Raw genomic sequence first — 24,902 nt, 5'->3', positions numbered from 1 at the left:
ACACTATTAAATTTTTTTTGAAGTCTTGAATTTTAGTATTTGAGAAAAAGCAAAATAAATTGAGACTGTGGGCAGGGGAGGGGGTGTGCAGGAGGCAGCTGATTGATGTTTCTCTCTCATCGATGTTTCTAACTCTCTATCCCTCTCCCTTCCTCTCTGTAAAAAAAATCAATAAAATATATTTTTAAAAAAACCACACACACACAAAAAATGAATTTTAGTTGGAATTTAACAGGTATTAAATGGAAGGAATTGCTGACCTTGAGATGCTTTTTCCACAAGGAATATTAGTTTGTAAAAGATAATTTTTAAAAATAAAAATATTTTTATTGATTTCAGAGAGGAAGGGAGAAGGGAGAGAGAGATAGAAACATCAGTGATGTGAGAGAATCACTGATCTGGCTACCTCCTGCACGCCCCCTACTGGGGTTTGAGCCCACAACCCAAGCATGTGCCCTTGACCAGAATCGAAGCCAGGACTCTTCAGTCCAAAGGCCGACACTCTACTTACTGAGCCAAACCAGCTAGAGCAAAGAGATACTTTTAAGGTTAAGAAAAATAGATTTGCCTGGCTGGTCCAGTACACCAAAAGGTTGTGGGTTCAGTTCCCAGTCAGGGCACAAAAACTAGTTTCTTAGTACATGTTTTAATTTTAGGCCATATATTTAGACTTGCTTGTGAAAGATGAGAAAGTTAGGGCACCCTTCTAAAACTCCAGTGTTTGTTTAGTCTTGATTCTATATTTAATTCAGTGCTTGCGTTAGTCACTTTGCCACACTTCTCAATTCCTTAATTCTTTACTTTTATCACTTTATATGCAAGTTTTCATTGTTCAGTATCCTCTCAAGGAGAACTTATGGGCAGTATATTTATTATCTGAGTTTTCGCATGTTTGAGAAAATGTCATCTTCCTTTATACTCAAAGGAGAACTTCAGGTTAAGTCATTCTTTGCCCCAGAACTTGGAGACACTGCATCACTGTTTTCTGGCTTCGAATATTACTGTGGAGGAGTCTGAATGGGTGTTTTCTTCTTTGTATATGTGTTTCTTCTGCCTACATTTCTCCCTTAATCCTAAAGTTTTTAATATTGATTACTCTTTATCACTCTTGGGAAGGGCAGAATAAGTCCTTTTATTTTATGTAGTCACATCTTCAGGAAAATATTCTTCTTATAGTTTTGAATACTTTTCTTCTGTCTTTTCCAAAATCTTTTTATAGATCCCCCTCATTTCATTTTACATGATTTTATTAGTCCAGTGCTTCTCAAAAATTAAGCAAATATAAGAATCACCTAGAGAGCTTGTACTGGGTTTTATTCCTTCTGGTTCTACATCAGTAGGTGTGTGTAGGGTGGCGCTTGATAATTTATACTTTCTGATAAGTTCCCAGAGATGCTGATGGTGCAGATCCACAGACCTACCTGGCCTAGCCCAGTAATTCTCACATTTTTGGTCTCTGGGCCACTTTACTCTTTTTATTTAAAATTGAGATATAATTGGTATCTATAACATTGTTAGTTTTAGGTGTACAACATAATGATTTGGTATATGTATATATTGTGAAATGATCACCATAATAAGATAACATCCATAATTTTTTTTTTTTTTTTTAGATGAGAACTTTAAGATCTCTCTCAGCAACTTTCACATAGGCAGTACAGTATTGTCAGCTGTAATCACCATGCTGCACACTACATCTTCAGGGCTCATTTATTTTATAACTGGAAATTTGTACCTTTTGGCTTCTTTTACCCATTTTTCCCACCCTAACCCTTTAGGGACTCCGTTACTCTTAAAATTATTGAGGTCCTCAGAAAGCTTTGTGAGTTATATCTATTGATACTAAAACAGAAAATTTACAATTTTTATCAGTTCATTAAAAAGAACTGATAAACTCATTATATATAAACCAGATATATTTTAATAAAAAATAAATATGTTTTCCAGAACAAATAAAAAAACATTTACTGAGAGGAGCAGCATTATTTTAAACATTCATGGGTCCCTGGACCAAACTTTGAGAACTCCTGATTTAGAGTAATGCTTGCTTTTGTTTGTTTGTTTGTTTGTTTGTTTGAAGAATTACTTAAATTGGTTTGTAAGAGATTTGATAGCATAGATCTTTTTAAAAGCCTTTTGTATTTTCAGGTGACTTACTGAGTAACCTGTTGCAGAGTCCTAGTTCAGCCAAACTGTTGAATCAGCCAATCCCCATCCTCGATGTGGAGAGTGAGTATATCTGTTCCCTGGCCTTGGAGTGCCTGGCCCATCTCTTCAGTTGGATTCCTCTGTCTGCCAGCATCACCCCATCCCTCCTTACTACCATCTTCCACTTTGCGCGCTTTGGCTGTGACATCCGGGCCAGAAAGATGGCATCAGTTAACGGCAGCAGTCAGAACTGTGTGTTGGGTCAGGAACGCGGCCGGCTTGGGGTCCTGGCCATGTCCTGCATCAATGAACTCATGTCCAAGAACTGTGTGCCTATGGAATTTGAGGAGTACTTACTGCGTATGTTCCAGCAGACTTTCTACCTCCTGCAGAAAATCACCAAGGATAACAATGCCCACACGGTCAAGAGCAGGCTAGAAGAACTTGATGAGAGGTAATGAAAACAGGTGTGAAGTCGGCCTGCCCTGCGAGAGGGCCTTACTGGTTATCACAGTGTTCTGCATGGTGTCTGTAATCCTCTTTGGTTTCAGAATTTGGGGCTCCTGGACAGGAACAGAAAGGTAGGTGTGTACCAGTAAGTCTAGGCTTAGCTGGAAGGGCTAGGGTGGTTAAGGGAAATGAGGTGAGTTTGAAAAGTGATTGTGAATTGTGTAGGCTTGTTGTCTTTTCCCCCATCCATCTCCTGTCCTCCCTTCCACCCGCCTTCCCCCCTCTTCCTCACTATTTGCCTGCAGGTCTGAGGTGGTGCAGGAACCGAGACTGCTGCTCATGCGTAGCCAAGGACAGGAGAGGAGGTCCGTGGAGGTACAGGAGTTACAATCTCCTTTCTCACTTGGTGTGGCTTGTCAGTTTTTACTATTTGACTTTTCCCAAGTGGACATCAGCCAGTGTATAGGAATGTTGTCATATTGTCAGTTTCACAGATGGCAAGTTTTCCTGAAAGAAAGGAGAGATGTTGATGTGGGCACAGGCTAATGTGGGCATACCTGTGTTTGTTTGTTATTGTCCTTTTGAATGGAGTCTAAAATAATCTAGCCTTTCCTAAGTGCCTAAAAGAGGATTCCGTCACAGTACTCTGAGGCATGGCCTCATTTATTTCCCTTGTAGACAATGTCATTTCTCTGTCTTACAACTTTCATTAATATGATGCTACTGCGGGATGAAAACAAGAGGGAAAATTGAAACTTATATTAACAGCATCATGTTGACTGTTCAGAAACTTCCAAGCAGATAAATTGTGTTGAATTAGTAAATATGTATAGATTGCCTGGCAGCCATAGTTAATATTTTAATTAATTTTCCTTGGCTTTTTTTTTATTATTAAGCTATGCAGAGTTAATCCATTTCCTTTTCCTTAAAATAATTAACAATATAAAGTGCCTAAAGTTAAGACAATTTTAGTGCTTTTTAAATTAAGCAATTTTAAAATTTAAAAAATGGGTTTGCTTCATGGTAAGCAAGCTTTGTATAAAATTTCTCTGTATAATCACAGAAAAATTCAGAAAATGGTATGGTAATATGTTTTATTTATTATTTGGAAATAGCTTTGTATATAAATTCAAAGGTATTAGTATTCAAACACTATTTTATATTTTTTCTGGCTTGTGTTAAGAAAGGCTGTATTTTCATGTTAAAATCTAACTGCTTGTATCAAGCATAAAATATCAGTGATTTTGACTTTACTTGTAGCATAATGTTTGTTGTGGCTTATCTTCGCGTGGTATAGAAATGTTGTCATGGATTATCTTTGTACTGATTTTGTTACATGTAACTTTTATGCTCTTGGTTTTATATTTTAATTCTATGCTTCCTATTGCCCTGTGAAAGCTGAGAGGTGCCTGGAAGCAGAAAGGTGACATAAACAATACTGTGTGCTTGCTTCCTGGCTCTCGGGTCCCTACCACTAATTCTAAACAGCTAAGTCCATTCTCCGTTGTTTAGGTGCTACTTAACCAGGTCCTTTGCTACTCTTTCTCCACTGCATTTTCCCCTAACTTTCTACTGCTCATTAGCACCTGTACCAGAAGGTGGGCAAGGGAAAGAAAATGAGGTGAAATAAAATTTGTAGTTTTAGCAGCTAAACAGCCTTGTTTGCATTCTTTAAAAATTTGAGTTGGTGATTATAATAAAATTGAGATTGCGTGATATTTTACCCATGACTTCTCTTTGTTCTTTTACGGGTGCTAGGGAATTGAGTGAATCTTTCTAAAGAGCAGTAAACAGGTTGGTGACTTTGAAAATTCCTGTAAAAATACAATGTAATAAGCAGAGCGAGGAATGAGGAGTTCCTGCTCATTCTGGATAAGTGATTAAAGGCATCAGAGAGAAGTCTCTTTGTCCTTTTCGAACCCTAGAAACAGTTGATTTCAGTGCCTTACTGTTTTTCAAGAATTTGACCCCATGATCCTTATCAAACAAATGAATGGTATTAAAGCTGCAAAGAAGTTTACATATGTGTGCAGGAAGATCAGTGGGCCATCCTCAGGGCAGATAGGTCCCAAGAACAATATGGGACATTTTATTTATGGCCTAATTTTGCTCCTCTGAGACAAAGTCTTCTTCTCCCCCTTTATTATTTCATATATCTGGGCTTTTTAAAAATGGGATTTTTCAGTTATGAGTGTCAGAATTGGTTTAGCCATTATTTAATTTTTGACTAAGGCCTGTTATGTCTTTATCTTTTTGTTATTGCTCTCTGAAATGTGATTTATGGAGCTATGTCCATCTCATTTTCTAATCACCTTTTGGTATTTAGGGGCTTACAATGACAGTTTCTGAGATGTGAGAGTGATGATGTGCTGTGTGTTTCATAACAAAAGTCTCTTATCCTTGCAGCTGTGACCCACACTCTTCTGTGAAATGATTTTGGGAATACAGATGATTGGGGCTTCACTGTGATGTGAAAAGAGAGCACTGACTTGAGAGTGGATGGTGTCCCATTCTGCCATGAGCTGGCTGAGTAACCTTGGGCCGATCGCTTCATCTCTCCAGGCCTCTTTAAAATGAAGCATCAGATTAAATTGTCCCGAGGCTTTTCCAGCTCTGACAGCCTTCTTCCCTTGTTTTTGAAATCACTTTGGAGTGGATTGGGATGTGCTGTGTTTAATTAGTTCCTGATGCTAATTAAACACAGGGCAGGCTTGACTATATCTTGCCTGGATGCCTTGCCTTTTGTACAGCCTTGGTTTGGTTTTTAGCACATTCATTTTAATATTTTGGCCTCCTACCAAAGAAAACCACCCTTCCAGACCTGCCACGTTGAAATGACACACATGATCTGCCCATTGACTTTTTAGAATAATTTCCTTTCACTTATTTGGGCCATAACACTAACGATTCAGAAAATGTGAGCACTAGCTTATACAATGCTTCATAGATGGTGTTTGAGGATTAAAGTTGCTTTTCTGCTATGTTTCAGGTGGTAATGGAATGAAGGGTTGCCTGACCTGTAGGTAATTGTTGCAGGCCTTTATATTTTTAACTGAAAATATAAATATGTATAGTTCTTTACTGAAAGAAATTTGGATTGAGTTTTCTTTTAAGGATGTGCGGCGTGTCTCATTGTCACCTTTTGTCTTCTCTTATTTAGCTACATCGAGAAGTTTACTGACTTTCTGCGGCTCTTTGTGAGTGTTCACCTAAGAAGAATTGAGTCCTACTCCCAGTTCCCTGTGGTGGAATTTTTGACACTTTTGTTTAAGTACACATTTCATCAGGTAATGCACCAGAATTGCCCATCCCTTTTCCCCCCAAAGTCTGCTTTGTTATTTTCAGGAGAAAGAATGACTTTACTTCCCAAACATTTTGTAGTGCTTAGTATGTAAAGATGAACACATTTATCCTTCGTAACAACCCAGTGAGGTAGGCATTATTATTATCATCTTCACTTAACAGGTAAAGAAACTGAGGTACAAAAAATAACTTGCTCAGGATCATACAGTAAGCAATGGAGCCAGGATTTGAACCCATACAGTCTGTTCTCTCTCTCTCTCTCTCTCTCTCTCTCTCTCTCTCTCTCTCTCTCTTTTTAATATATTTTATTGATTTTTTACAGAGAGGAAGGGAGAGGGATAGAGAGTTAGAAACATTGATGAGAGAGAAACATCTATCAGCTTCCTCCTGGTACACCTCCTACTGGGGATGTGCCCGCAACCAAGGTACATGCCCTTGGCCGGAATCGAACCTGGGACCGTTCAGTCCGTAGGCCAACGCTCTATCCACTGAGCCAGACCAGTTAGGGCCAGTCTGTGCTCTCTTAACCACTGTGGTGTTGTTGGAGAAGCGTACATTCTCCTAATCCCCAACCCCCTTCAACAAATATTTTTTGAGTTCCTATTATATTTCAGGAGCTAGGTATATATAATCTTCAAAGTCCTTGCCTCCATTGAGTTTACATTTTAGTGACCCAGTACTTTTTATTTGTATATATTTTAACAGCTTTACTGAGGTAAAATTTATATACTACTGAATTCACCCACTGTAATGGGACAACGCAGTGACGTCAGGTACTATAGACTGTTGCCATCATCACCACAGCCCAGTTATAGATATTTCCTTCATACCCTATCCCTTGTGCCCATTTGTGTGTGTGGTTAAAATCAGCTTTTTTATTGAGGTATCACACACATACAGAAAAGTGCAGACCGTGTAACCAGCACCTAACTCAAGAATTAGAACATTAGTCATTAACAGCATCCCCCAGAAATCTCCTCCTGTCCCTTCCCAGTCACTTCCCCCTCATTTCTCCCTGAAGTAACAACCCAGTCCCGACTGTAACATCCCAGATTAGTTTCTAAGGGAAACAAACAAAGTATATTTGTTTTGTCTGGCTTTTTCATTTAGTATTATGCTTGTGAAATTCATCTGTGCTGTGTGGTAGTAGCTGTTCTTTTTCATTGCTTTTAGTAAGTCATTGTCTGAAAATCTATTCCTCTGCCAATTTGGGCTGCTTCTAGTTTTGGTGACCAGGGATCATGTTGCAGTGAACATTTTTGCACACATTTTTTGGTGTACACATGTAGCTCTTTCTGCTGGTACATACTAGGGATGAAATTGTCGGTGAGGGCATCTGATTTTATAAGAAGACTTTTATGGTTGTTTAAACTTGTAATGTAGCTTAATGGGGCCAGAGGAGAGGCAGGGGTCTAGGCTGGGAGAGGTGTGTGTATGTGATAGGGAACTTGGAGTTAGGATTTAGTGTGCGAGCCAGCCTTCCTCAAGGAGGTGCTTGGCACTCCGTCAGAGCACCCAGTGGTCAGGTGAACCATTCCTGGTAAGGGAAGGGCCCAGGTGGAGGAGGGTAACCACAGGCTGTATTGGTTCAACTCAGTGATGTTTGGTAACTGTAGACTGGTGCCATCACCGCTGGACTCTGTCAGACCTCCAAGTGTCAAGATGCCTGACAGAGAGAGAGCCCAGTGAGTGCAGAGCAAGAAGGAAAACGTGCTGGCTCCCAGGTCTCAGGAGGAACAGAAGAGGGCATGGAATGTAGGAGGGTGAGGATGGGAGGGAGAAAGAGACATCAAAGGTGGGAAAGTTTTGAGAGGGGTCCAGACAAATCCTAAAGGGGACCAGGAAAAAGAAGGATTTGATAGATAGCATAGGGCAGTGGTCGGCAAACTGCGGCTTGCGAGCCACATGCGGCTCTTTGGCCCCTTGAGTGTGGCTCTTCCACAAAATACTGACTTTTGCGCGTGGGCCATGAAGTTTCAATTGCACTGTCTGCGCACACTCGCACGTGGTATTTTGTGGAAGAGACACACTCAAGGGGCCAAAGAGGTGCATGTGGCTCGCGAGCCGCAGTTTGCCGACCACTGGCATAGGGCAAGTGCAGCAGAAATGAAAGAGAGAACGAGCCAGCGCTGATGTCAGAAAGAAGGAGTCTGTTTGGGAAAATGGAATGAAAATGTCCTGAAGTTTTGCTCCCAAGGTAAAAAGGGATCTTTTAGTGTATATGATGTAAAAGAATGTGTTCAAGTGTGCATGTCTTAGGACTACTTCTTTGGATTTGGACTAAAAAATTCTTGTTGAGTTCTGGTTGTTTCTGTGAAGTCTGTGTCCGTGGCAAAGTCTATTTCGTTTCTTTCGATTTCAGTTTCCTTACCTAAGGTGAGCGGCTGCAGTGGGCATTTTCAGTGTCTTTCCCGGTGTTCATCTTTCATGATTCTTTCACTAGAATCCTACATTGTAGTTCTCCATTGAACTGAAAAGGGTAGTTTTATATACATATACATACACATACACATACGCATATACATATACATATACATATACATATGCATATGCATACGCATACGCATACGCATACACATACACATATACATATACATATACATATACATATACATATACATATACATATACATATTTATATGCTGGGAAAAGAAGTACATGTGATAATGAAACAAACAACAACCTCTTCTTCCTCCTTTACCTGCAGGTCTCTGTCAGCTGAGCTCCCTTCTGCTCTGTGGCCTCCTGAGTGAGGACCTTTCTTTCTGGGTGCAGGTTCTTGGACTGTGGTGGCCTCTAGGTCTGGGCAGAAGCAGATGCTGAGTATTGGGCAGAGGGTGGGAATCTGGAGGGTGCTCCGTGCAGTTACCACAGGGTGGGCAGCCTTTTGCTGGAGAGGCAGAGTGGAGAAGAGATGGCAGGGCACACCTGCATCAGGAGCTGGTGGTTGGGGAGTTTTTTGGATACAATTAAGAATAAGAAATTAAATGCTCTCTAGAGAGAGCTTTAAGTTCTCATCTACTCACTAACAGTGTGAACTTACTTCATCATAGTTTAGTTCACTGTAAAGTGGGGAAATATGGCTCTTCTCTTGTCTGCAGGGTTAGTATGGATATACTCAGTATTTTTTTGTTTATAAATTCATGAAAAGTTTGGTATTGGTAAACATTTTGAAAGGATAGATAAAGAATAAGATAAAGATGGTGTTAGTATCTTTCTTCTCTTCCTTTTTCTACTTTGTTTTTCTCACCTAAGAGTCTTGCTGCAGTCCCTCCAGCCACTAGTGCTCACCAGGTGTTTGCCGCCACTGTCACTTTCCTTGCTTGCTGAGGCCCTGGGGTGTCTGCAAATAATCATATGATTTCTGTCTTCCTGCTTCTTCTCTTACTGTGTCATCAGCAATTCCTTCTTGGTCTTGCATTTTTCATTTTGCCCCTTCTTCCTAAAACTCTCAGAGATAGTATGGCTGGGGGGTCAGGAGGGCTCTGGAACAGAGTCTCAAGATCCCCATTTTAGTTCTGTTTCTGTTCCTTATCTTGTCACCTTGGGCAGGTAACTTCTGAGCCTTGGCTCCTTTATCTATGAAATGGGAAGTAGAAAAATACATCTGTCCAGTTTCCAGGACTGTTGTGAAGATAACGTAAACCAGCCCAGCCGGGTGTGGCTTAGTGGTTGAGCGTCAACCTTTGAACCAGAAGATCATGGTTCGATTCCCTGTCAGCCTGGGTTGCGGGCTCGACCCCCCTAGTGGGCAGTGTGCAAGAGGCAGCTGATCAGTGATTCTCTCTCAGCATTGATGTTTCTAGCTCTCTCTCTGTCTCCCTTCCTCTCTGAAATCAATAAAAATATATTTTTAAAAAATCACATAGACCAATGCAAATGACAACTAACCACTAGACACCACTTGCAAATAAGAGTGGTATCATTAGTTTCTTAAAGAAACTTGTCAGGATCTTTAGTATTAATTATCCCTGGAATCTGATAAGTAAATCTGAGTGCAGGTGCATTTAAAAAATGGGCTTGTGTGGGTTCTGAAAAGTGCAGTCAACCTATAATTGTTACGATCTTACCAGTCTGTACCCACAGCAATCGTCAGTGGCCAGATGTGGGTTATACACAAGGTCTCACAGTGGGGCTTGCATATATGGATGTGAGTGGCAATCAGGTCCTACAAAAGGTTTATCTGCCCACCTTTTTTTCCCCGTCTTCACACACATAGTACATCTTTAATTCAAAGGCATGGTAAGACGTGTGTAATTATAAAGTATTTTGACAACACCATAAAACCTGGACTTCTGTGGTGGCTTTTCTCTAATACACTTCCATGTGCATCCGGTCAGTTGTGTTCTTTGAAGGGGGCTGGTATTTCAAACCAAAGAAGGATACCTGGGTGACTTAATTAAGGGAAGCTCAGCAAGCCAAAAGCCAGGACAAGACTACTTCTCCTGGCTGGGCAAGTCGAGTGCCTGCCCACCAGTTGCCCACCTTATCTCCATGTGGCTTATCAGTTGTTTTCCTGCTTAATCGTCTGTGTCATTTCTTGTCCTGGACATGTCCTGCATTTTTTGAAGTCCGAAGTGGAGACAGGAAGCAGTCTTTCTTTTTTCTGAGGATGGCTTGTCAGTGTCCTGATGGAACTCTAGCCGTCAGGTGCCAGGGCTGCCTGGCAGGTTGTGAGCTTGGAGTCTGCTGTTTTTTAAGTTATAGTTTTCAGTCTCAGACTCAACTGGGCACATAACTCCCTCTGCATACTACCACCCAACATTAGTTATTCCTTGGGCAAGTTTCATACATGTCCATGTAAACTTCTGGATTTCCTTGTGGATCAGAAATGGAAGGAAAACTGATCCAAGATGATAGTATTATTTCTTCCCACATCTGATCCCGCTACCAATATGTGGTTCAATCAAGCAATCACAACTAAAACCGAAGAGTTCTTGTAGGAAGCAAGAGTTTGAGTGGATATGTAAGGGATTGAGGGACCACAAGTTGAAACTGAATATGCACTAGTATGAGGAGGACTAGATGGTGGAGAGTATAATGCCTGGATTTTGTAGGAAATAGAGCTGAAAGCTCTCCAGAGAGTTTGTCAGTGCACTCACTCAAATGGTCCAGCGCTAGGATCCTACAAAGACTTTGTCTCCTCTCCTCACTTTGTCCTTATCAACACTGGGTTAGAGATGCTGTTAGCCTGTTGGACACCCCTACTTCTGCAGATGAGATAATGCCTGGGAGTCAGACTTAACAAGCTTATTTTTGGTCTGTTATGTAAGAAGACTGCAAATGGTCTTTCCTAATGTTTTGTGTTTTTTTTTTTTTTAATATATTTTATTGATTTTTTACAGAGAGGAAGGGAGAGGGATTAGAGAGTTAGAAACATCGATGAGAGAGAAACATCGATCAGCTGCCTCCTACACACTCCCCACAGGGGATGTGCCCACAACCAAGGCACATGCCCTTAACCGGAATCGAACCTGGGACCCTTGAGTCCGCAGGCCAATGTTCTATCCACTGAGCCTAACCGGTTAGGGCTTTCCTAATGTTCAAATGTGTAAACTTGGCACCTTTGGAGCCACTGGAATTTATTTTCAGTTTTGTAATGGTATGTCTGGAAAGAGCATTTGCCGGAGGTAAAAGGTCCTGCTCCTCCCCCTGAGCTTTAATAAATCATATCTTTGGATCTCAGTTTCTTTCTCTATAAACAGATTTGAATTGGATAATCTGAAAGAGTCCTTCTTACCACTGTCTCAGATTTTAATATAGGTGTTTGCTCGGCTTATTTTGTAACTCAATTTGTCCCACTTAGTATCTCCCTAATGACGTGTTCTTTCCACATCTGATCCTGCCACCAATTATGTTCTTTCCACATCCTGCCACCCCCGCCTTCCCTCTGAGATTGGACAGTCTGTTCCATGCCTCTATATCTTTGATACCCTTGTCTCGTTAGGTTCAACAGGCCTAATTGTGAAGACCCTCTAAAAGACACCAGGAAGTTGAGGGAACCTAGACTTACGTTTGTAACACTCTGGTAGAAGTATACTGGTGGGTGAGTTCCTAAGGAGTATTTGCCTTAAGTAATTTCATTGTCTGGATTTCTTTTGCACCATAGCCTACTCATGAAGGTTACTTCTCTTGTTTGGACATCTGGACGCTGTTTTTGGACTATCTGACAAGTAAAATTAAAAGTCGTCTGGGAGACAAGGAAGCAGTGCTCAACAGGTAAACCCCAGAAATGTTGATAACTTAGAAACAGACATTTTTGCCAGTTTTTCTTATGGCCTTGAAGGGTCAACCATGCAGCCAGACCTCTTCAGTGAAACTGAGTCACATAACCTAAAGTAGTAATGCCATTTAGTATTTTCTTCTTTTCCCCCTTTAACACTTTATTTTCTGAAAACATTTTTTTTTAATTAAAAAAAATATTGTTAATTTTTTTAGGTGTGATATGCTTCATGTTGTGTGTGTGTGTGTTTCTTTTTAAAATATATATTTTTATTGATTTCAGAGTAAGGGAGAGGGACAGAGAGATAGAAACATCAATGATGAGAGAGTATCATTGATCGGTTGCCTCTTGCACGCCCCACACTGGGGATCGAGATTGCAACCCAGGCATGTGCACTAATGGGGAATCGAACTGTGACCTCCTGGTTTATAGGTCAATACTCAACCACGGAGTCCCACTGGCTGAGGATTGTGTGTTGTTTGTAATGACATTAGTGAAGTATTTTATTGGATGACATGATGTGACACCTGGGATTTGCTTTAAAATAATCCACTGGGAAGAGAGGGGGAAGTGGTTGGCCATATGTTGGTTGAGATTGAACTTAGTTGGTAGGAACTTGGGGTTCATTATATTCTTACTCCTTTTGTATGTGCTTGAAAATTTCCTAAATAAGGCAATAAATACTTGTCATGGAAAAGTATTTATTTTAGAAACCAGGCAAAGATAGAAAATATAAAGAAGATAAGTTACCCATAATTCTGTAATCCACAGATAATTAATTACTTTTGTACTTTTAAAATGAAATATATGTATTTAAAATTTTTTTTAAAAGTCTTTATTGTTGCAAGTATTACATATGTCCCCTTTCTCCTCCCATTGACCCTTCTAACCCATCCCCACCCCAGACCTTCACCACCCTATTTTCTGTGTCCATGGGTTATGCATATATGCATACAAGTGCTTTGGTTGATCTCTTCTCTCCCACCCACCCACTCCACCTTCCCTCTGAGATCTGACAGTCTGTTCCATGCTTCTATGTCTCTGGATCTATTTTATTCAACAGTTTATTTTGTTCCTTAGAGTCCCCTTATGAGTGAGATCATGTGATACTTGTCTTTCTCTGACTGGCTTATTTTGCTTAGCATAAAAATAGAAAATGGGGAAACGTTTTTCCCCCATGTTTCTTAAGCTCATTTTTTTGCTTGCAGGTAGAAAGTGTGTTTCTTGTACACTGTGGTCATTACTTCATTTGAGAAATAATGAGCTAATGTATTTAGAATGCTTGGCACATTATAAATGCTCTGTAAATGGTACCAGTGGTTGGTGGTGGAGATTGTGAGCATGCCTTCCCTAGAAATGTGCCAAATGGAGGTGGTGAGGAGAATCCCCGCCTGGGAAGAGGTTGGATGGGACGTCTAAAACCCTTTCCCCTGCTGAGGTTTTATGAGCTTTTGAAATCCTATATAATAAAGAGCTAATATGCAAATGGTCATCACGCCCTCATGCCCTCGCACAGGGCCATGGGACCTGAGGCTGTGCCCCCTGCCCTGCCAGGCTTGACAGGGGTGGGACCAGCCAGGTCTGCGTCTCGCGCAATTTCAAGGTGTGTGCGGGTGGGCGGGGACTTGACTCTGGGTCCCATGGTGCGCCCCAGACTCTGACAGGAGGGAGATTTTCATATACATTTTACTAATTTTCTTTCATCTCTTACACTTCTATTATACAGTAAGGGCAAATAGCAATATTAAAATATTTCCTCTAATTAATTCCCTTTTAATATGCACGAATTTCGTGCACCAGGCCACTAGTTGTAAATATTTGCATTTTAAGTTTAAACATTTGCACTTTTTTCCCAAACATTACTTTTGTGATTGCAAAATAGCTTCCAAGTTGCTATGGTGCCAACTCATGTGTGGTAATGGGTAGTACATTCATGTATCAGAAACCTTATTACACAACAGTAGATCCTGTTTTGGTGAATTTGCTAACTGTAAGTAATTGTGTTTTTGAATGAAATTCTTCAAAGCAAATGCGCTTTCGCCAAATTCTCTTTCTTGGATGCCTAACAGCTGCATTGTTTGGTCCTGGGACTATGCCTAATTTTGCTATATTTAGTTGTAGATATTCTTTCATATCTCTCAGGCTTGTTGAAAGAATAAACTGGGGAAGTGATTAATATGGAAATTCTTCTTAAAGCATAGTACAAGTGTGCTTTAGGTGTGGAGAATATGGTTTCATTGAGAAAATGTACACTAACAGATTATTACTATTAAATATACACTTAGACAGACTATTGTCCCAATGCAAGGATCAGTGGTATAGAGTTTAAATTCTTTTGCTGCTTCATGGTAGCAGTGCTACTTTGGTCAGGTTATATGCTGACCACATTTATTTCCTCTTGCAGAATTAGCATACTAATACCTGTCTTGAAGGTTGGCTAGGATGTATATAGAATCATATATATAAAATACCTGCACAGCACCTAACATATGATTAGACACTCAGTCACAGCTTTGACCCCAACAGTAATAATAATAGATGATGTTGCTGCCATTTGGCTATGGTGGTGACCATGGAGTTAAGTGACAGGGCCCCTGGAGAGCCTAAAGGCCTTTAGCCTTCCTGCTGATGTTGACCTATCTGCCCAGGCACCTGTTATCTGATAGCATCTGATACCACAGTTGTCAGTGGTTCTGGCTGACTACTGTTTTTTTGTTATTGTTAATCCTCACTCAAGGATATTTTTCCATTGATTTTTAGAGAGAGTGGAAGGGAGGGGGAGAGAAAGAGAGAGAGAAACATCGATATGAGAGAGACACATCGATTGGTTGCCTCCTGCACAACCCCAACCAGGAGCAGGGATCAAGCCTGCAACCAAGGTATGTGCTCTTGGCCCAAATCGAACCTGTGACCCTTCAGTCCGTGGGCTGACACTCTATCCACTGAGCCAAACCGGGTAGGGCCTGGCTGACCACTTTTAACACTAGGGATTTTTCTCATTGATCATTTGATTATCATCCTAAATGAGGCTTTCTAATTTTTCATGACTGTTTAAAAAAATATATTTTTATTGATTTCAGAGAGGAAGGGAGAGGGAGAGAGATAGAAACATCAATGATGAAAGAGAATCATTGATTGGCTGCTTCCTGCATGCCCCTACTGGGGATTCAGCCCACAACCCGGGCATATGCCATTAACTAGAATCGAACCTGGGACCCTTCAGTACACACGCCGATGCTCTATCCACTGAGCCAAATGGGTTAGGGCAGTGGTAGGCAAACTGCGGCTTGCGAGCCACATGCGGCTCTTTGGCCCCTTGAGTGTGGCTCTTCCACAAAATACCAAGTGCGGGCGCGCATATACAGTGCGATTGAAACTTCGCGGCCCATGCGCAGTATTTTGTGGAAAAGCCACACTGAAGGGGCCAAAGAGCCGCATGTGGCTCCCGAGCCGCAGTTTGCTGACCATGGGGTTGGGGCATGACTTTTTTTAAAAGCATACACTTACAACACTTTTATGTCTTTAAACAACAAAAATACCCAAACCCCAAGCCTTCAGAGCTGGTCTGTGGCTTATGCTGTGAAAGAGTAACCATCATCTGAAGACTTGCTTGTCCTTCAGATACCCCTTAGTGGTCTAGGGTAGTAGACTGACCTGTAGTAGACTGAACGGTGTATAAGTAGTCCACTGGGGTCCACAAAGAAAAAAGTTGAAATTCACCTGATAAACTTTATCTGTCACCTTTTATACTGTACAGTATACAAATATGCTCAAAAGTTTTTAAATGAAAGTTTCGAAAGTTTGGTAGCCACTGTTTTAGTTATAAAAGACCCCAATATATCAGACTGTGCTGTTTTGCAGAAGCAGCTGAAAAAGAGCACTGGCTATTGGTAATTACCACATTCATTTTATCTGAGAGCTTATAAATATGGTCAAATGTTTTTCAACCGATAAAATATATCTGAGAGAAGTTGGGGTGCTTTTGGAATCAGACTTGTGGTTGAGCCAGAATTTCAGAAACAATTGATCTTACAGGAAGTAGTCAAGAATGTTTTCTCAGTGTCTTAGTGGCAAATGTAGGTGTGGTTAAGTCATAGAGGCAGCACTGAGTTCCTGTCCCTTGTGGTTTAAAGGTTTTGCATCATTCGTCACTGACAACAATGTGGTAGACATTGTAGGCTACAAATTTAGAAGCACAAATGTACATGGATTTATTTTTGGTCTTAGGAGCTTGGAAATTGGAGCTCTGCATATTCCTTGCTCAGTGAGAATACTCCAGTGCTTCTTGATCAGAACTGGTGGGGATTTTAGAGAACTTGAGTTTCAGTGTTAATGGAGTAAAAAAGTTCTGTAACTTACCCAGCTGAACTTGCTGGTGGGGCCCAGTGGCTGTGAATCAGTGGTTGAGCTTCAGCCTATGAACCAGGAGGTCATGGTTCGATTCCTGGTCAGGACACATGCTCCTGTTTTGGGCTAGATCCCTAGTGTGGGACGTGTGGGAGGCAGCCGATCAATGGTTCTTCATCATTGATGTTTCTGTCTCTCTCCCTCTCCCTTCCTCTCTGAAATCAATTTAAAAAATAAGAATTGCTGGTGGGGCTCATTGTCCAGATTTGCCATTTTGAGGTGGTGTGGAAAGACTTGAATTTATTTCTACTTTTCCTCATTTTGTACTTTTAATGGATAGTTGTACCTACCTTGTAAGTTGTTGAGAAAATTAAATGAACCAGTGTGTGTAAAGCACCGTGGCTGACAGTAAGTGCTCAGTAAATATGTATTGGTGTTCTTCCCTTTTCTCTCTCTCGCTCTCTTTTCTTTGTGCTTGTCAATGTGAAGGGAGCCACCTGTGTAGAAACTTATTTTGACAGGAAGATGAGGAAACCTGAAGTGAGTTAAGCAACTAAAGTTATTGACTTGTAAACTACGGACAAGTGCTGGCCACAGACCAGTCAGGGATTCTGGGTGACACTAGATTGAACTGTAAACAAAAGTGGGTGAGCATGAAAAAAAATTGCCCTTTTTTTCCCCCTCTTGTGGGTTTTCTGCTTAATAAAGAAGAAGTGCCATTATGAAACATGACATTTTGATACAATTAATAAAAGATGTTAACTAGTTTTAAATGAAGGCTCCAGTAGCTTTCTAGCTCTAGCTAAGAGAAATTCATGCCTTTGACTTCCCTAGAGAGTAAGTGATTTTGGTCTTAGTTATTTCATTACAGAGTTGAAAAAGCTATCCAGGATTATGCTTCAGTCCTTTGTAGTTATCCAACTTGAATTGTCTGTTTATTGCCTACGTATTTATTTATTTGTCCATTTGTTTTTTCATTCCTCACATACTTACTGAGCATCTACTGTGTAGTTGCCTTAACATGTAGAATTTTTTTTTAAATATATTTTATTGATTTTTTACAGAGAGGAAGGGAGAGAGATAGAGAGTTAGAAACATCGATGAGAGAGAATCATCGATCAGCTGCCTCCTGCACATCTCCTACTGGGGATATGCCCGCAACCCAGGTACATGCCCTTGACAGGAATCGAACCTGGGACCTCTCAGTCCGCAGGCCGACGCTCTATCCACTGAGCCAAACCGGTTTCGGCAACATGTAGAAATTTATATAACTCTCAGAAGTTGGGATGTTTTTGGAATCACATCTGTGGCTTGAGCTATACAGGTCTGTACGTTATCTCTATTGTATACTTAAACCTTTAAAGCTTTAAAATCCCTCTGAGCAGAGCTTTAGCTTTATCAAATTTTAGTGTGTTCTCTTTTCCTTTTCACTGTTTAGTGCATTTTAAAAATATATTTATTTATTTTTATTTATCTATCTATCTTTTGTTAATCTTCACCCGAGGATATTTTTTTCCATTGCTTTTCAGAGAGGATGGAAGGGAGGGAGAGAGAGCGAGAGACACAGATAGACAGGCAGACAGATGTGAGAGAGACACGATGATCGGTTGCCTCCTGCACATACCCTGAACCGGGGCTTGGGATTGGGGGCGATAAGTGGGAACGAACCTGTAACCCAGGTACTGCCCTTGACTGGGAATCAAATCTGTACCCTTCAGTGAGTGGGCTGATATTCTAATCATTTAGCACACTGGCCAGGCTAAATTTTTTTTTTTAAATCCTCATCTATGGATATGTTTTTCATTGGTTCTAGAGAGAGAAGGGAGACGGGGGAGAGGAAAAAGAAGATTGATGTGAGAAGCGTCAGTTGGTTGCCTCATGCAAGGGCCCAACCAGGGATCAAAACCTCAACCTGGGCCCTAGCTGGTTTGGCTCAGTGGATAGAGCATTGGCCTGTGAACTGAAGGGTCCCAGGTTCGATTCCGGTCAAGGGCACATGCCCAGGTTGTGGGCTCTATCCCCAGTGGGGACTTGCAGGAGGCAGCCAATCCATGATTCTCTCTCATCATGGATATTTCTCTCTCTCTCTCCCTCTTCCTTCCTCTCTGAAATCAATAAAAATTAAACAACAACAACAAAAAACCTCAACCTGGGTATGTGTCTAACCTGGAATTAAACCTGGGACCCTTCAGTGCACAGAATGATGCTCTAACCACCGAATCATACTGGCCAGGCTGTTTAGTGTATTTCAGATTTCTCTTGAGATTTCCTCTGTTTAATTTACAAATATTTGGGATTTTCCATATATCTTGTTTTCTAGTTTCGATTGAGTTGAAAACATAATTTGCATGATTTTCATTTTTTTCTATTTGTTATGATTTGTTTTATGAGCTAGTCTTCTTGGTGATTGCTCATTGTGCACCTGAAAAGAGTACGTATTCTCCTGTAGTTGGGTGAAATGTTTTATAAATGTCAGTCATTGATCAGGTTGGTTGATAGCATTCTACATGGTGTCTTTATCCTGCTTGTTCTATCAGTTACCGAGAGAGGTGAGCTCTCCAAGTGTAATTGTGTCTTTGTCGGTCTCTTTGCAGTTTCATAAGTTTTTGCTTCATTTGAGACTGTGTTGGCTGCACGCAAATTTAGTTTTCTTTTTTAATGTATCTATTGAGTGTTTGACTATATCTCATTATATGAGTTTTTTTAGTAGTTGCTCTGGCATTACAAAATATATACTTAACTTTGCACTTACATTTTATCACTTCAATTGTAATGTAGAAACCTTAGCATCATAATTGATTCTTTACTCTCCCTTCTTTGTATTGAGGTTCTCATATGTTTAACATCTATGTACATTGAAAACCTTATCAAACAGTGCTCAGTTTTTGCTTTTGTTAGTCACTCATCTATTAAAGATCTTAATAGGAGAGAAATAGTTTATTGTATTTACCCACACATTTGCTACTTCTCTTGCTTTTCCTTCATTCTTGAAGTTCCAGGTTTCTTTCTTACTGTCATTTACCTTCCGTATTAATCAGCTAGGTCTGCCATAACAAAATACTATTAGCTGAGTGGCCTGAATAACAGAGATTTATTTTCTCACAGTTCTGGAGACTATAAGTCACAGACCAAGGTGCTGGCAGATGCATGTTCTGGTGAGGACTCTTCCTGGCTTGCAGATGCTATCTTCTCTCTTAGTGCTCACAGGGCCTTTCTTCTGTGCTTACATGGGGAGAGAGAGGGAGCATACACATGTTCTCTTTACACTTCCGCTTCATGTAAGGGCACTGGACCTATTTGATTAAGGCCCTACTGTTATGACGCCACTAAACTTTTTTTTTCTTTTATCCACTACACTTTTATTACTTTTTTATAGTCTTTAAATATCTTCAAAGTCTTTTTTTTTCCTCAGCCTCGATAGCCACATTTTAATTTATTTTTTAAAAATTATTTATTGCTTAAAGTATTACAAAGAGTATTACATATGTCTCCTTTTTCCCCCCGCCCTTGACAATCCCCTGGCCTCCCCTACCCCCCAGTGTCTTATGTCCATTGGTTATGCTTATATGCATGCATACAAGTCCTTCGGTTGATCTCTTATCACCCCCTTCCTGCCCCCCAACCCTCCTGGCCTTCCCGCTGTAGTTTGACAGTCTGTTCGAGGCAGCTCTGCCTCTGTATCTATTTTTGTTCATCCTATCTAATAAAAGAGAAACATGGTAATTAGCGTACGACTGCTACCCTTCCCATTGGCTAATCAGGGCGATATGCAAATTAACTGCCAGCCAGGATGGCAGACGGCAGCCAGGCAGGTTGAAACTAACATGAGGCTTGCTTGCTTCAGTGACGGAGGACTCCAACGTTCCCCACCTGCCGCTGCAGGCCTCTGAGCTGCAACTCTAAGCAACTATGTTACAAATATAGAAGCTAAACAAAACCCCAGAAACCTGCTTTCAGCAAGCCGGGATCTCAGAGCTGGAGTTATACATTGTTTCTATTATAGAACCTAAACAAACCAGATACCTGCTTTCAGCAGTAGCAGAGGCCTCAGAGCTGGAGCCAAGCCTCAGAGCTAAAGCTGGACCAGAATAAAAAAAAGAAAAAAGAAAAAAAGGAGCAGTTGGGAGCTTCAGTCCCAGCCTGAAAACAGCCCTCAGCCCCTCACCCAGACTGGCCAGGCACCCCAGTGGGGACCCCCACCCTGAAGGGTGTGTGACCAGCTGCAAACAGCCATCATCCCCTCATCCAGGCTGGCCAGGCACCCCAGTGGGGACCCCCACCCTGAAGGGTGTGTGACCAGCTGCAAACAGCCATCATCCCCTCATCCAGGCTGGCCAGGCACCCCAGTGGGGACCCCCACCCTGATCCAGGACACCCTTCAGGGCAAACCAGCTGGCCCCCACCCATGCACCAGGCCTCTATTCTATATAGTAAAAGGGTAATATGCCTCCCAGGACCGGGATCAACGGAGCTGAGAGGTCTCCCAGCACCGGGATCAGCGTGACAGGGGGCAGCTCCCAAACCCCCTGATCGCCCTGTGGCTCTCTGTGTGACCGGGGGCAGGGCCACAACCTCCCTATCCGCCCTGCTCTGTTCGTGACAGGGGAAGGCGCCCCAGCCTCCTGATCAGCCCTGCTCTGTGCCTGATACGGGGGAGCTCCCCAACCCCCTGATCGCCCTGCGGCTCTGTGTGTGACAGGCTGCGGCGCCCCACCCCCCTGATCGGCCCTGCTCTGTGTGTGACAGGGTGCGGCGCCCCAACCCCCCCCCCCCCCCCATGGGCCCTGCTCTGTGTGTGACAGGGTAGAGCCATAATCTCCCCATCGGCCCTGCCCTGAGTGTGAGTGTGGTGGCGCCCCAACCCCCTGATTGGCCCTGCTCTGTGGGTGATAGAGTGCGGCGCCCCCCCCTCCCCACGGGCCCTGCTCTGTGTGTGACAGGGTAGAGCCATAACCTCCCCATCGGCCCTGCCCTGAGTGTGACAGTGGTGGCGCCCCAACCCCCTGATCAGCCCTGCTCTGTGGGTGATAGAGGGCGACGCCCCAACTCCCTGATCCACCCTGCTCTGTGTGTGACAGGGGGCGGTGCCCCAACTCCCCTATCGGCCCTACTCTGTGAGTGACAGGGGGGAGCTCCTCAACCCCCTGATGGGCCCTGCTCTGTGTGTGACACGGGGGAGCTCCCCAACCCTCTGATGGGCCCTGCTCTGTGCGTGATACGGGGGAGCTCCCCAACCCCCTGATCGACCTTGCTCTGTGCATGACAGGGTAAGGAGCCCCAACCCCCCTGGGCCCTGCTCTGTGCGTGACAGAGGGCAGCGCCCCAACCCCCTGATTGGCCCTGCTCTGTGCGTGACAGGGGGTGGCGCTTCAACCTGCCCATCGACCCTGCCTTGAGTGTGACGGGGCAGTGCCCCAACCCCCCAATCGGCCCTACCCTGAGCGTGACTGAGGGTGGCATTGCATTCTCCCAATCCGCCCTGCTCTGTGCATGACACGGGGTGGCGCCCCAACTCCCCAATCAACCCTGCTCTGAGCCCGACCAGGGGCTGCACCTAGGGATTGGGCCTGCCCTCTGCCACCCGGGAGCAGGCCTAAGCCAGCAGGGCGTTATCTCCCGAGGGGTCCCAGACTGTGAGAGGGCACAGGCCAGGCTGAGGGACCCCCCCTTCCCCCCCCCCCCCCCCCGCCCAAGTGCACAAATTTTTGTGCACCGGGCCTCTAGTAAGTTTATAATGGTCTTTATTGTCCATAAATGAGTGAGATCATGTGGTATTTTTCCTTCATTGACTGGCTTATTTCACTCAGCATAATGCTCTCCAGTTCCATCCATGCTGTTGCAAATGGTAAGAATTCCTTCTTTTTTACAGCAGCACAGTATTCCATCCTGTAGATGTACCACAGTTTTCTAATCCATTCATCTACTGATGGGCACTTAGGCTGTTTCCAGATCTTAGCTATGGTGAATTGTGCTGCTATGAACATATGGGTGCATATATCCTTTCTGATTGGTGTTTCTGGTTTCTTGGGATATATTCCTAGAAGTGGGATCACAGGGTCAAATGGGAGTTCCATTTTTAGTTTTTTAAGGAAACTCCATACTGTCTTCCATAGTGGCTGCACCAGTCTGCATTCCCACCAGCAGTGCACGAGTGTTCCTTTTTCTCCACATCCTCTCCAGCCCTTGTCATCTGTTGATTTGTTGATGATAGCCAGTCTGACAGGTGTGAGATGGTACCTCATTGTTGTTTTGATTTGCATCTCTCGGATGATTAGTGACTTTGAGCATGTTTTCATATGTCTCTTGGCTTTCTGAATGTCCTCTTTTGAAAGGTGTCTATTTAGGTCCTTTGCCCATTTTTTGATTGGATTGTTTATCTTCCTTTTGTTAAGTTGTATGAGTTCCCTATAAATGTTGGAGATTAAACCTTTATCGGTGATAACATTGGCAAATATGTTCTCCAATGCAGTGGGCTTTCTTGTTGTTTTGTTGATGGTTTCTTTTGCTGTGCAGAAGCTTTTTATTTTGATGTAGTCCCATTTGTTTATTTTCTCTTTAGTTTCCAATGCCCAAGGACAGCCGTGGGCAAACTGCGGCCTGCGGGCTGGATCCAGCCCATTTGAAATGAATAAAACTATTGAAAAAAAAGGACCGTACCCTTTTATGTAATGATGTTTACTTTGAATTTATATTAGTTCACACAAACACTCCATCCATGCTTTTGTTCCGGCCCTCTGGTCCAGTTTAAGAACCCATTGTGGCCCTCGAGTCGAAAAGTTTGCCCACCCCTGCCCTAGGAGCTGTATCAGTGAAGAAATTTCTTCGGCATATGTCTGAGATTTTGTTGCCTTTGGATTCTTCTAGTATTTTTATGGTTTCCCACCGTACATTTAAGCCCTTTATCCATTTTGAGTTTATTTTTGTGTATGGTGTAAGTTGGTGGTCTAGTTTCATTTTTTGCATGTGTCTGTCCAATTTTCCCAACACCATTTATTGCAGAGACTATCTTGACTCCATTGTATGTTCTTGCCTCCTTTGTCAAATATTAATTGAGCATATTGGTTCGGGTCGATTTCTGGGCTCTCTATTCTATTCCATTGATCTATATGTCCATTCTTGTGCCAGTACCAGGCAGTTTTGAGAACAGTGGCTTTGTAATACAGCTTGATATCTGGTATTGAGATCCCACCTACTTTGTTCTTTCTCAGGATTGCTGCAGCTATTCGGGGTCTTTTTTTATTCCAGATGAATTTTTGGAGAGTTCGTTCTAGGCCTGTGAAATATGCCGTTGGTATTTTAATGAGAAGTGTGTTGAATTTATAGATTGCTTTGGGTAGTATGGACATTTTAATGATGTTGGTTCTACCAATCCAAGAACATGGTATGTTCTTCCATCTGTTTATGTCTTCCTCTATATCTTTTTTCAACATCCTGTAGTTTTCTGAGTAGAGGTCTTTTACCTCTTTAGTTAAGTTTATTCCTAGGTATCTTAATTTTTTTGGTGCGATGGTAAATGGGATTGTTTTTTTAGCCTCTCCTTCTGTAAGTTCACTATTGGTGTATAGAAATGCCACAGATTTCTTGGCATTAATTTTGTATCCTGCTACATTGCCGAATTCATTTATTAATTTTTTGATGGAGTCTCTAGGGTTTTGTATGTATAATATCATGTCATCTGCAAATAAGGGCAGTTTTACTTCTGAACCAATTTGGATGCCTTTTATTTCTTCTTCTTGTCTAATTGCAATGGCTAATACTTCCAGTACTATGTCGAACAGGAGTGGTGAGAGTGGGCATCCCTGTCTTGTTCCTGTTCTTAGGGGAAATGGTATTAGTTTTTGTCCATTGAGTATGATGTTGGCTGTGGGTTTGTCATATATGGCTTTTATTATGTTGAAGTATGATCCTTCTATTCCACCTTGCTGAGAGTTTTTATCAAAAATGGGTGTTGGATTTTGTCAAATGCTTTTTCTGCATCAATTGATATGACTATGTGGTTTTTTTCTTTCAATTTGTTTATGTGATGTATCATGTTTATTGATTTGCGGATATTGTACCATCCTTGCATTCCTGGGATAAATCCTACTTGGTCATGGTGTATGATCTTTCTGATGTACTGGTGGATCCGATTTGCTAAGATTTTGTTGAGGATTTTGGCATCTATGTTCATGAGGGATATTGGCCTGTAATTCTCTTCCATTGTGTTGTCTTTACCTGGTTTTGGTATTAGGGTGATGCTGGCTTCATAGAATGAGCTTGGAAGTGTTCCTTCCTCTTGAATTTTTTTTGTAGTAGTCTGAGGAGGATAGGTTTTAGTTCTTCCTTGAATGTTTGGTAGAACTCCCCTGTGAAGCCATCCGGTCCTGGGCTTTTATTTGCTGGAAGCTTTTTGATGACTGCTTCAATTTCTTCCATAGTTATTGGCCTATTG

At 42.1% G+C, this 24,902-nt stretch overlaps 1 protein-coding gene across 1 annotated transcript in view; it reads left to right on the top strand.

The window, feature by feature from the left end:
- XPO6 (exportin 6) overlaps positions 1-24,902 on the top strand; it is a 132,509-nt gene that overhangs the window by 57,793 nt on the left and 49,814 nt on the right. The window contains exons 7-9 of the mRNA XM_081089547.1: positions 2,149-2,602; positions 5,759-5,885; positions 12,011-12,120. Of these exons, the coding sequence (XP_080945673.1) occupies positions 2,149-2,602; positions 5,759-5,885; positions 12,011-12,120 (691 nt within the window). The remainder of the gene's footprint in view (positions 1-2,148; positions 2,603-5,758; positions 5,886-12,010; positions 12,121-24,902) is intronic.

The sequence above is a fragment of the Myotis nattereri genome (genome assembly GCF_964212035.1).
Source record: "Myotis nattereri genome assembly, chromosome: 4".
NCBI lineage: Eukaryota > Metazoa > Chordata > Mammalia > Chiroptera > Vespertilionidae > Myotis > Myotis nattereri.
Note: the sequence above shows the minus strand (reverse complement) of the source record. Positions and strands in the feature narration are given on the sequence as shown.